The 12,513-nt window shown below is 39.2% G+C and overlaps 1 protein-coding gene across 21 annotated transcripts in view; it reads left to right on the forward strand.

The window, feature by feature from the left end:
* ST7L (suppression of tumorigenicity 7 like) overlaps positions 1-12,513 on the forward strand; it is a 174,105-nt gene that overhangs the window by 47,026 nt on the left and 114,566 nt on the right. For 17 of the 21 annotated variants that reach the window (XR_016210748.1, XM_070077862.2, XM_089300135.1 and 14 more), the window contains 2 exons: positions 708-780; positions 1,982-2,084. Coding sequence is in view for 17 of the 21 variants with exons in the window: in XM_070077862.2 (XP_069933963.1) it covers positions 708-780; positions 1,982-2,084 (176 nt within the window). In the remaining 4 variants the exon portion in view is untranslated. The remainder of the gene's footprint in view (positions 1-707; positions 781-1,981; positions 2,085-12,513) is intronic. The other 4 variants (XR_016210746.1, XR_016210749.1, XR_016210747.1 and 1 more) reach the window with 2 other exon arrangements.

Genomic DNA, 12,513 nt, shown 5'->3' on the forward strand with positions numbered 1-12,513 from the left:
CACACACACACTCACAGCAAATACTATTCAGCCATTAGAAAGAATGAAATCCTGTCTCTCTCACTCTGCCTTTCAAATATATAAAAATCATTTTTAAAAGAAAAGTATCTTTCTCTATTTTGAGAAGAAAGCCCTGATACCAAAGAAGTTGCTCCTAGCTCAAGGATGCACAGCTAGTAAATATTAGAATCAGGATTCAAACTCAGGTCTTTCTTCTTTTTGTTGCTTTATGAAAGATTTATTTATTTATTTGAAAGTTAGAGTTATACAGAGAGGGAAGGAGAGACAGAGAGAGAGAGAAAGGCCTTCCGTCCGCTGGTTCACTCCTCAATTGGCTTCAACAGCCAGAGCTGTGCAGATCCAAAGCCAGGAGCCAGGAGCCAGGAGCTTCCTCTGGGTCTTCCCATGTGGGTTCAAAGGCCTAAATACTTGGGCTGTCTTCTACTGCTACCCCAGGCCATAGCAGAGAGCTGGATTGGAAGTGGAACAGCCAGGACTCAAACTGGCACCCATATGGGATGCCGGCACTGCAGGCAGTGGCTTTACCTGCTGCACCACAGCGTCAGCCCCTCAAACTCAGGTCTTTCAAGTACATTACAGATGCTTCTACTACTATATTACATTTGTTGAATTTTTGCTGTGAATTATTTTTATTAAAATTATCTTTTTTTTATAATTCTTACCTACATTGAAAATTATTATTACAGATATAAGCCTTCCAAAATCAGCAGCAATCTGTTATACAGCAGCACTGTTGAAGACAAGGACTGTTTCAGATAAGTAAGTAGTTACAATAACTATAATAATTTGGAAAGAGTGGAAAGCTAGCTATTATGTTTTTCTTCCACTAACTTTATTGTTTTAAAGATTTTATGTATTTATTTGAGAGGTAGAGTTACAACAGTGAGAGGGAGAGACAGAAAGGTCTTCCATCTGCTGATTCACTCCCCAAATATCTACAGTGGCTAGAGCTGTGCTGATCTGAAACCAGGAGCTTCTACCAGGTGCAGGGGTCCAAGGACTTGGACCATCTTCTGCTGCCTTCCCAATCCATAGCAGAGAGCTGAATTGGAAGTAGAGTAGCTGGGACTTGAACCAGTGCCCATATGGGATGCCGGCGCTGTAGGCGAGGATTAACCTACTGCACCACAGCACTGGCCCCTCCTCCACTGACTTTAAACAGTACTCTTTTTTCTTCTTCTTTGATTGTCTGCATATATCGGGCTTCTGACTATTGGTAGTAGAAAGTTTTTAGAGCTAAATAAAATGGGACTCAGATTCAGCCTTTACCACACAACAGCTGTAGGACTTTGGGCATTTTGAGTCTCTTCCTCATCTGTAAGATGACATTGATAGCACCAAAGGGTAATTATATGAGAATTATGTATGCAGAGTGCCTGAAGCAGTATCTAGAAAGCACATACAGTAAATATTAGTCATGATGATAATGATAAGGTATGTGGTAGGGAAGTAGGTTTTATGTTAGCTGCTCTTAGATTGTAATAAAGTTATTCTCCTTTCCTTGTATTTTTGGCTGTCCTTAATTAATTCTCTTTATTTTGCTCATAAGATACTCAGAAGCAAACTAAATGGTGACCATTTTACTCTGCCTTTGATTACCTTGCCTTGATATGAATTGGAATGAAATATGCATAGCAAGTTTTCTCTCAGATGAAATATACTTCTGTCTCATGAGATTCATTGGATGTCCCTTAATAGCATTTTTTACTTTATTACTTTTCCCAAAGTGTGCCTTCATTGGACTCTTCCTGAAGGCTTTCTTTACCCAAGTTTGCAGATTTTCATTCTTTACTCTGTTTTTTCCTCTGTATAGTTGAACTAGAAGTCTTTAATTGTTAGTAGTCGTTTGGCTTTGTCTTTGGCTATTGCCAGAAGCCTCTTTGCTTCAAGGGGTTTTGTTATCTAAATCCATTTTCTTTTTTTGATATATTCATTTCTTTATTTTGTGGTTTCCTTACAGATTCTCTCCAGAAACAGCCTCTAGAAGAGGGTTAAGCACAGCAGAAATTAATGCTGTGGAAGCAATTCATAGAGCTGTGGAATTTAATCCTCATGTTCCAAAAGTGAGAAATTTTATGATGAAAATATTACTTTTATTTAAGTTTATCAAACTGATGACAATGTGTAGACCAAAATTTGTGTCAGAATTGTTTTACATTTTGCTATATTTTGTTGGTTATTATTTACCTTAAAGGGGACATTAAATTAGAAAGGTAAGAGTGATACTTAAAACTATAGACTTTGTGATTGCTGTCAAAATAAAATCTGAACTATGTTCACTTAGCTGTTCTTTTATTGTAGAGAAGAAAAAATCAAATGATGTGGTCTTAATAAAATATCATTCATATTTTAGATCACTAAATCAAGTTTCCTTAAATTGTGAAAACTTTATCTAGACAGATACTTGAGTTTTAAACTAGGGTTGGATAGACAGAAACTAAAGAAACATAGATTATTTTAATCAATGATAGGAAACAGATGTGAAAGTTCTCACAAAAACTGTTGAGTTGATGTTTATTTAGTCCCAGATGAAACTATATACCTGCTTCATTTGTCTTCATATTGTACATCTTGCATTTATACAAACTATTGGTTAATTTTTGTGTGTTATTACCCAAGTTAAAGTTTTGCATTTACAAACAGTGTTCCATGTTAGGAAATATAGAATACTCAAGAATAGATGCCCTTACTACAAGATGTAACTATAGCTGTTAATTCTAGTATAATAGTGTTAGTGGAATTTGCTGGCTAGTAGACAGAGATTAATTTCTGAAAGGTAATTTCCAACAAGAATAAGTTGTAAGCCTGTTGAGTAAGTAAAAATATGGTCAAGAAAATTACTGAAATCCAAGGATGAGCATCATTTTATTTATATTAATCTCTCATTAAGTGATACTTGTCCCATAAATTTAAATTACTCTTTTATTATGAATTGTAATTACATATATAGGAAAGTAAACAAAACAGAACTGTGCATCTTAATGATTTATTATAAAACAAATGCTTGAAAATTAACACTGAGATAAAGAGAAGCCTACCTGACTCCCTTTCCCAGTTGTAGCCTCTTATCTCCTACTTGAAGATAACCATTATTCTGACATTAGCTATGCTCACTTCCTCCTTTCCTGGGTATTTATTCCATCTAGAGCTGTATTTATTAACTTCCAGATGTATAAAGGTTATTTTTAATTTATGATTTTTGGCACAATCACTTTGTCAGAGAATATACTCTATGATTTTACTCCTTTGAAATTTTTAGCAGTTCTTAGATTTCTGTTTATTTTTCATATCTCTTGGGTCATTCTAGTTTCTAATTCTTTACTAAAATTTTAAATATAGACTTAGCTCTCTGAAAGTAATTAAAGGTAATTATTTTAAAGTTTTTGAAAATTTCAGTATCTGAAACTTTGGTATATCTGTTTCTATTATTCTTTTCTCTTGCATCATGTTCATATTCCCTGTTGCACCTAGTTTTCTTTGACTGTGAAACAAACTTTTTGTTTAAAAAGTAAAAACGGCCGGCGCCGCGGCTTACTAGGCTAATCCTCCACCTTGCGGCGCTGGCACACCGGGTTCTAGTCCTGGTCGGGGCGCCGGATTCTGTCCCGGTTGCCCCTCTTCCAGGCCAGCTCTCTGCTGTGGCCAGGGAGTGCAGTGGAGGATGGCCCAAGTCCTTGGGCCCTGCACCCCATGGGAGACCAGGATAAGTACCTGGCTCCTGCCATTGGATCATCGCGGTGTGCCGGCCGCAGCGCGCTGGCTGCAGCGTGCCGGCTGCGGCAGCCATTGGAGGGTGAACCAACGGCAAAGGAAGACCTTTCTCTCTGTCTCTCTCTCTCTCACTGTCCACTCTGCCTGTCAAAAAAAAAAAAAAAGAAAGGAAGAAAGAAAAGAAAGAAAAAAAAAAGTTGTAAAAATATGAGGCAGCCATTTGGCCTAGTGGTTAAATTGATTGGGATGCCACTGTCCATTATTGGAGTGCCTTGTCCAAGTCCTAGCTCCACCTTCAATTCCAACTTCCCACTAATGCACACCATACATACAATGGGAGATAACATGTGATGACTCACTGCTCGGGTCCCTGCTTTCCATATAGTAGACTTAGATTGAGCCTGACGCAATCCTGGCTATTGTGGGAATGTGGGTAGTGACTAATAACTGGGAACCCTGTCTCTCTGCCTCTCATGTAAATTAAAAAAGCAAACAAAAAAACCAAAAAACATTGTTAAAAATATGGGTTGGCATTTGACTACTCATTAAAACACAGGTTAGGACACCTGGGCCCCACATTGAAGTACCTGAGTTCAGTTTCCCCTCTAACTTTTTATTCCAGCTTCCGGCTTAATGCAGACCCTGGGAAGCAGAGGTTATAACTACTAGCTGGATTCTTGCCCACGTGAGAGACCTGGATTGAGTTCCTGGCTCTTGACTTCAGCTTGGCTTAGTCCAGGGCTACTTCAGTCATCTGGGGAGTGAACCAGTAGATGGGAGCTAGCTCTTTCTGTCTTTCTTTGCCTCTCAAATAAATACATTTTAAAAACATTTATATAGAAAAGTTATAAAATAATTAAGAACCTTAGAGAATCATATTATCTTCCTCCAGATAGAATTTTCATTGCTCTTGGCTACCTGGAGCAAGTACTAGCAGGCTACGACCACTTTGATCCAGTTTCAGTGATTACATTTTCTGGCCTGCCTAGATGACTTGAAACTGAGCAGTAGTCAGTGAAAATTTTGACTTCTTTCTGGCTCATCCTTCCTCCTTTCCAGGCCCAAATTGGATTCCAGAGGTTTTACCAGGGCTGCCTCTGTTTGGCTCCAATTTTTGTACTCCTAGCTTTTTAAAACTGCCAGACAGGCTAAGCAGCTTCTTAACCATCTTACTCAGATTTGGCAAGTCCTCCACAGAAGTAGTAGTTCTGAATGTGCCCACTTCTCTGGATTTCTGTCTTCTTTGGATTGTGGGCTAGTAATTTTCCCTTTGTTATTTCTCTGATATGTTAAATTAAGTTTTAAAAAATATTTTTTCAGCTTTTCTAATTGGGAGAGTTGATCTAGATTACCCAGTTTCCCATTACTGAAGCGGAAGTCTGTAAATGCTTTGAAATGAAATCCTCTGCTCCCTAATGGTATAGAGTGATTAAGAGAATAGATTCTGCAGCCAATCTGCCAGGGTCTGAATTCGGGCTTTACTTAACTTTGTGAATTTCAGCAAGTTATTTAACATCTCTGGACTTGAGTTTCCTCATATGTAAAATGAAGATAATATTCTCTACCTTATAGAGTTGTCATGAAGATGAAAAGAGTTCATATCTTTAAAGTGCTTTGAAGAGTACCTGGCACATAGTAAACATTCCAAAAGTGATTGTTACTGTTATTATCCAGAGTAGACTGGTAATCTGTCCCTTGCATGAGAAGATAAGCAGCAATTATTGATTGAAAAAAAAAAAAGAACTACTACTCAAATTAAATTCATCATTAAGATGTTTAAAAATTTAGTGCTAGGCATTTGGCCCAATGATTAAGGTATCACTTGGGACACACAAATCCCTTATTACAGTGCCTATGTTTGAGTCCTGGCCCCACTCCCAATTCTAGCTTCCTGCTAACATACACCTTGAAAGGCAGCAGCAGGTTGTGACACAAATAGTTGGGGGTTCCTTCCACCCACATAGGAAATCTGGATTGAGTTTCCAGCTATTGGCTTTGGCCTGGCCCAGCCCCTGCTATTGTGAGCATTTATGGAGTCAACCCAGTAGATGAGAGTTCCCTCTCTTCCTCTCCCTCTCCATCTCCCTCTGTCTGCCATTCAAATAAATAAATAAATAAATATTTTCTTTTTCTCTTAATATATAGAAAATGCATATTGTGGAGATACTATATGTGGATTTCAGAATTTTTTCCATCAAAACAAATGTAAACTTTTGATTCTATTTTTCCATGAATTTTTGAAATATCTTTGTCTATTAATGCCCAGATTGAATCTGTTTTAGATTTTGAGTTTAAAAACGCACGCTCATGTACACTGACATAATGCAAAAACAGTGCTGAGGACATTAAAGAAGACTTAAGTAAAAAGAGATATATATGTTGTTTATAGATTGTTATCACAGTTCTCCCTAAATTTATCTATAGATTCAGTATAAAATGTACAGATTTGTCTCAAAATCCACACAAGCTTGTTAGTCAAAATTGAAAACTCACCCTAAAATTTATGTGGAAATGCAAAAGATCTAGAAAAGACAAAACAATTTTGAGATAGAAGAATGAGATTAGAGGTCTTATGCTGCTTGATTTTGATACATCTGAAAGCTATAGTAATTAAGATAGTATAATGTTGGTGTAAAGATAGAAATATAGATGACTAGAGAACAATATAGAGCCCTGAAATTAATTCACATAATTATAGTCAGTTGATTTTTAAGGGTTTTAAGGTAATTCACTAGGGAAAAGTACAGCCTTTTAACAAATGGTGCTGGTCCAGCTGGGTTTTATATGCCAACACAACACAAAACAAAAACACCTAGACTCCGGCGCCGCGGCTCACTAGGCTAATCCTCCGCCTAGCGGTGCCGGCACACCGGGTTCTAGTCCCGGTCGGGGCGCCGGATTCTGTCCCGGTTGCCCCTCTTCCAGGCCAGCCCTCTGCTGTGGCCCGGGAGTGCAGTGGAGGATGGCCCAGGTGCTTGGGCCCTGCACCCCATGGGAGACCAGGAAAAGCACCTGGCTGGCTCCTGGCTCCTGCCATCGGATCAGGGCGGTGCGCCGGCTGCAGCGCGCCGGCCGCGGCGGCCATTGTAGGGTGAACCAACGGCAAAGGAAGACCTTTCTCTCTGTCTCTCTCTCTCTCACTGTCCACTCTGCCTGTCAAAAAAAAAAAAAAAAAAAAAAAAAAACAACCTAGACTCTTCCCTCACACCGTATTCAGTAATGAACTCAAAATGGATCATAGACCTAAATGTTAAAGGTAGAATTATAAAACTTCCAGAAGGAAACACAGAAGAAAATCTTTGTGACCCTGGGTTAGGCAAAGATTTCTTCAAAACTATGATCCATGAAAGAAGAAAATTGATAAATTAGACTTTTTTCAAAACTAAAAACCTTTGCTCTTTAAAAGACATCATTAAAGGTGCTGACATTGTGACTATGAGAATTAAGCTGCCACTTGCAACACTGACATCCCATTCTAGAGTGCTGGTTCAAGTTCCAACTGCTCCATTTCCTATCCAACTCCCTGCTGTTGTACCTGGGAAGGCAGCAAGTGATAGCCCAAGTACTTGGACCCCTGCCACTCATGTGGGAGACCTGGATGGAGTTTCTGGTTCCTAGCTTTGGTCTAACCCAGCCTGTCTCTGTCTCTCACCCTGCCTTTCAAAATACATAAATCTTCTTTTTTAAAAGATATCAGGAAAATGAAAAGCCAAATACTGGGAGAAAATATTTGCAAATTACTCTCTGTTAAAGTATTTATATCCAGGATAAGAATATATAAATAACTGTTAAACTAAGCGGACAAAACCCCAAAACATGAGTAAAAGATATGCGCACGTGTGTGTGTATAGACACATATGTATTATATTCATATATCTTTACCAAAGAAGGTATATGAATATAGCTAATAACACTAGTCATTGGGGAAGTAAAACTTGAAACAACGATATGATACTGCTTCATACCCACTAGAATGGCTATACTCACAAGTATTGGTAAGGATGTGAAGAAACTGCATGCGTTACTATTGTGCATGCAAAATAGTATAGCTGCTTTGGGAGACAGTTTTGGAGGCACAACATGACTCATCAATTCTATTTCTAGGCATCTACTCGAGAACAATGAAATTCCATAGATTCTGTATGCAAGTGTTCATATTCACAGTAACCAAAAATTTGAAACAATTCAGACAGGTGAATGAATAAATAAATAGTGTTATATCCATTCGATGGAGCAATACTTAGCAATAAAAAAGAACAAACAATACAGACAGCAACATGGATAAACTTCAACTACCTTATGCCAAGTGAAAGAAGCCAGTGACAAAAGACAATATATTGTATGATTCTATTTTTATGAAATTTGTAAAAGAGGTAAAACTATGGAAAACAAAATGCAAATCTGTGGTTCCCTGAGCTGAAGGTGGAGTAAGAATTGACTGTAAACCAGCATGAGAGAACTTCTGTGGTGATGGTCGTATAACTATACATTTACTAAAATCACTGAGCTACATGCTTACAATGGTGTGATATGTAAAATATACCTCAATTAAAAATCATTATTTAAAGGTAGTATTTGCATATTTTCCCCTCAACTAAATATCAGATCAGATGGTAATTTAGCACTATCAAAATATCCAGCTAAGGAGCCGGCATGATGTGGCAGGTTAAGCTGTTGTTTATGATACCAGCATTCTCAACTGGAGTGCCAGTTCCTTTCCCAGCTGCACCAGTAGATGGAAGATTGATCTTGTGTTCTCTCTCCCTGTCTCTTTCTCCCCTCTCCCCCATCACTCTGTCAAATAAATATATCAATACATCTTTTTAAAAAATATCCAGCTAAGTAGAATGGTGCTATAAACTTAGATTAATCTTTGTGGATAAACACTTTAAGATAAAGAGTGATGAAGCAGGATAATTATTAAGTTTTTCTGGAGAAATTTTATGCTCCCACAACTTGAGTAATATACCACTTAAATAACATAAATGTCATATAAACTGGGAAGGCTCTGGAATTTGTGGCTGTTTTTGCTAAGGTTTTACAAGTGATGTATGTATAAACCTCCCTCTCCCTTGTTCTTCTGTTTGGGTCTGTATTCTTGACTCACAGCTGGAGGCAAGCAAATATAAAGGGCTTTAGGGTTTTTTTTCTTCAAACTTCACTAGGGTCATAACTTATGTAACCTAATGAACAGTGACATTTCAATATATATTTTAAAATCTTTATTCTTAGAAATTTATTATGCAAATTGGTCAAGTGGTTGTATGAATCTTACTAGTAAAATGACAAAGGATAAAACTGTTTTAGCAGGAAATATTTTTGGCAACGTTCCATATAACCACAGCAGAAATGGCTGTAGGTCTAGAGCTGTGCAATTTGTTAAAGCTGGAAACTATTAGAAGTGCAATAGAGAAAGGTCATATAAATCTCTCTTCAGGCTATGAATTTGCTTTTAGGCATTTCATTAATATTGATTGCTTGTACAGATTTTTTTTATTCTGAATGAATTTAAACATATAGTAACTATGATAGTAATACTATAGTAAAAAAATTAAAACAGTGTATTTTCATGGTTTTTATTTTGTTCTTCATTACCTGGCCATGGCTTTAGTTCTATGAATCTTTTATTATTTTTTTAGTCACAAACAAAAAAAAGATCATGGTGCATCTTTTAGCTACTGTTAAAATTGTCAGTTTTTCAGTTTCCAGTAGAAAATATTCTGAATTTCTACAGCATCCTGTTTCATTCATTCTAGTTTTATTCTTTATTGTCTAACCATCAAGTACTTTTATAAAAAAATATTTTTGTTGAAATAATTTATTTACCTTAAAATTTACTCCACTGATTTATTAATTATTTGAGAGACAAATAGACACATCTTGCATGTGCTTGTCCACTCCCCAAATGCCCACAATAGTTAGGGTTGGGCCTGACTGAAGCCAGGAGCTAGCAACTCAATTCAGCTTTCCTATGAGTGTGGAAGGTGGTCGAGTTCTTGAGCTCCTGCTGCCTCCTTGGACACACATTGGCAAGAAGCTATAGTAGGATGTGGAGTCGGGACTTGAACACAGGCACTTCAGTAATGGGATGCAGGTGTCCCAAGTGGCATCCTAACTGCTGCACCAAATGCCCACCCCAAAATTCACTCCTTGAAAAAGATTTATTTATTTATTTATTGAGAAAGGGACAGATATGGAGAGAGAACTCTTCCTCCTGTTGATTCACTCCCTAGATAGCCACAACAATCAGGACTGGGCCAGGCTGAGGCCAGGAACCAGGAGCTTCATCCAGAGCTCCTCTGTGTGTGGCAGGGGTCCAAATACATGAGCCATATTTAATGCTTTTCCCAGACCAGCATCAGGGAGCTGGATTGCGTGTGGAGCAGCCAGGACATGAACCTGCATCCATAAAGGAAGCTGGTATCACAAGTGATGGGTTTATCCACTATGCCACAATATCAATATCGGTTGCAAAATTTACTCTTTTAAAGTATGTAATTTTAAAATTTGTAATATATTCACAGAGTTGTAAAATCATTACTGCTATCTAATTATAAAACATTTCATTACCCCAGAAAGAAACCCTGTACCTATTACCAGTTACTTTCCATTCCTCCTTCCGCCAGACACTGGCAACAACTAAACTACTTTCTGTCTTTATAGGTTTCCCTATTCTGTGCTTTTCATATAAATGGAATTATACCATGTATGAAATTCTCTGTGTGACTTCTTTGACTAAGCATAATGTAGCATGTATTAGTGTTTCATCCCTCTTTATGCTAGATACGATTCCGTTGTATGGGTGTACCACATTTTGTTTATTCATCAATTGATGGACATTTGAATTGGTCCAACTTTTTGTCTAGTATGCATAAAGCTGCTATGAACATTCATGGGCAAAGTTTTGTGTGGGTGTATCTTTTCACCTCTCTTGGATTTATACCTAGGAGTGGAATTGTATGCTAATGCTGTGTTTAAAATTTTTAGAGAATGTCAAACTGTTTTTCTAAAGTGGCTCCACTAGTTTACATTCCCACCAACAATGTGTAAGATTCCAATTTCTCTACAATAACAGGTCAACACTTATTATTGTCCTTTTATAAAAAAGATTTTATTTATTTATTTGAGAGGTAGAGTTACAGAGGGAGAGAAAGAAAAAAGCCTTCCATTGGTTCACTCCTCAGATGACGCAATGGCCAGAGTTGCGCCCATCCGAAGCCAGGAGCCAGGTGCTTCTTCCCGGTCTTCCTTGGGTGCAGGGGCCCAAGGTCTTGAGCCATCTTTTTTTTTTTTTTTTTTAAAGATTTATTTATTCTCTTGAAAGTCAGAGTTACACAGAGAGAAGGAGAGGCAGAGAGAGAGAGAGAGAGAGAGGTCTTCCATCTGCTGGTTTACTCTTCAATTGGCTGCAATGGCCAGAGCTGCGCCAATCCGAAGGCAGGAGCCAGGAGCTTCTTCCAGTTCTCCCACATGGGTGCAGGGGCCCAAGGACATGAGCCATCTTCTACTGTCTTTCCAGGCCATAGCAGAGAGCTGGATCAGAAGGAGCAGCCAGAATTCCAACCGGCGTCCTCATGGGATGCCAGCGCCGCAGGCAAAGGATTAACCTACTGCACCACGGCGCTGGCCCCTATTGTCTTTTTATTATAGTTTTCCTAATGGATGTGAAGTAGTGACTTGTGTTTTGATTTGCAGTGCTCTAATTGACTAATGATGTTAAACATCTCTCTTTGTCTCTGTCTCTCTTTTTAAGATTTGTTTCTTTATTTGAAAGGCAGAGTTACTGAAAGAGAAAGGAGACAGAGAGAGAGAGAGATTATCTGCTGGTTCACTCTCCAAATGGCCATAACAGCTGGGGCTGGGCCAGGATGAAGCCAAGAACTTGCAACTCCATCCAGGTCTCTTATGTGAGTGGCAGGGGTCCATGCACTTGAGCCATCTTCTGCTTCTTTCCCAGGTGCATTAGCAGAGAGCTAGACTGAAAGTGAGGTGTCTGGGGCCGGCACTGTGGCACAGTGGGTTAATGCCCTGACCTAAAGTGCCGGCATCCCATATGGGCACCAGTTCTGGTCCCGGCTGCTCCTCTTCCAATCCAGCTCTCTGCTATGGCCTGGGCAAGCAGTAGAATATGGCCCAAGTCTTTGGGCCCCTGCACCCGTGTGGGAGACCCAGAAGAAGCTCCTGGCTTCGGATTGGCGCAGCTCCGGCCGTTGTGGCCATATGGGGAGTGAACCAGCGGATGGAAGACCTCTCTCTCTCTCTCTCTCTCTCTGCCTCTCCTCTCTCTGTGTAACTCTGACTTTCAAATAAATAAATAAATCTTAAAAAAAAAAAAAATAAGGGTATCTAGGGGCCGGCGCTATGGCGCAGCAGGTGAAAGCCCTGGCCTGAAGGGACGGCATCCCATATGGGCACTGGTTCTAGTCCCAGCTGCTGCTCTTATGATCCAGCTCTGCTATGGCCTGGGAAGGCAGTAGGAGATGGCCCAAGTTCTTGGGCCCCTGCGCCCAGTGGGAGACCTGGAAGAAGTTCCTGGCTCCTGGCTCAGATCGGCACAGCTCCGGCCATTGCGTCCATCTAGGGAATGAACCAATGGACAGAAGACCTCTCTCTCTGTCTCTACCTCTCCCTGTAACTCTGCCTTTCAAATAAATAAAATAAATCTTTAAAAACAAAAAAGTGGGGTATCTAGGACTCTAACTTGTCATTTGGGATGCCAGATTTGCAGGTGTTGGCTTAATCCACTGTGCCATATCACTGTCCTCTGATGTTGAACATCTC

This window comes from Oryctolagus cuniculus, chromosome 7, assembly GCF_051225735.1.
Source record: "Oryctolagus cuniculus isolate XC-2025 breed Fujian yellow rabbit chromosome 7, ASM5122573v1, whole genome shotgun sequence".
Taxonomy (NCBI): domain Eukaryota; kingdom Metazoa; phylum Chordata; class Mammalia; order Lagomorpha; family Leporidae; genus Oryctolagus; species Oryctolagus cuniculus.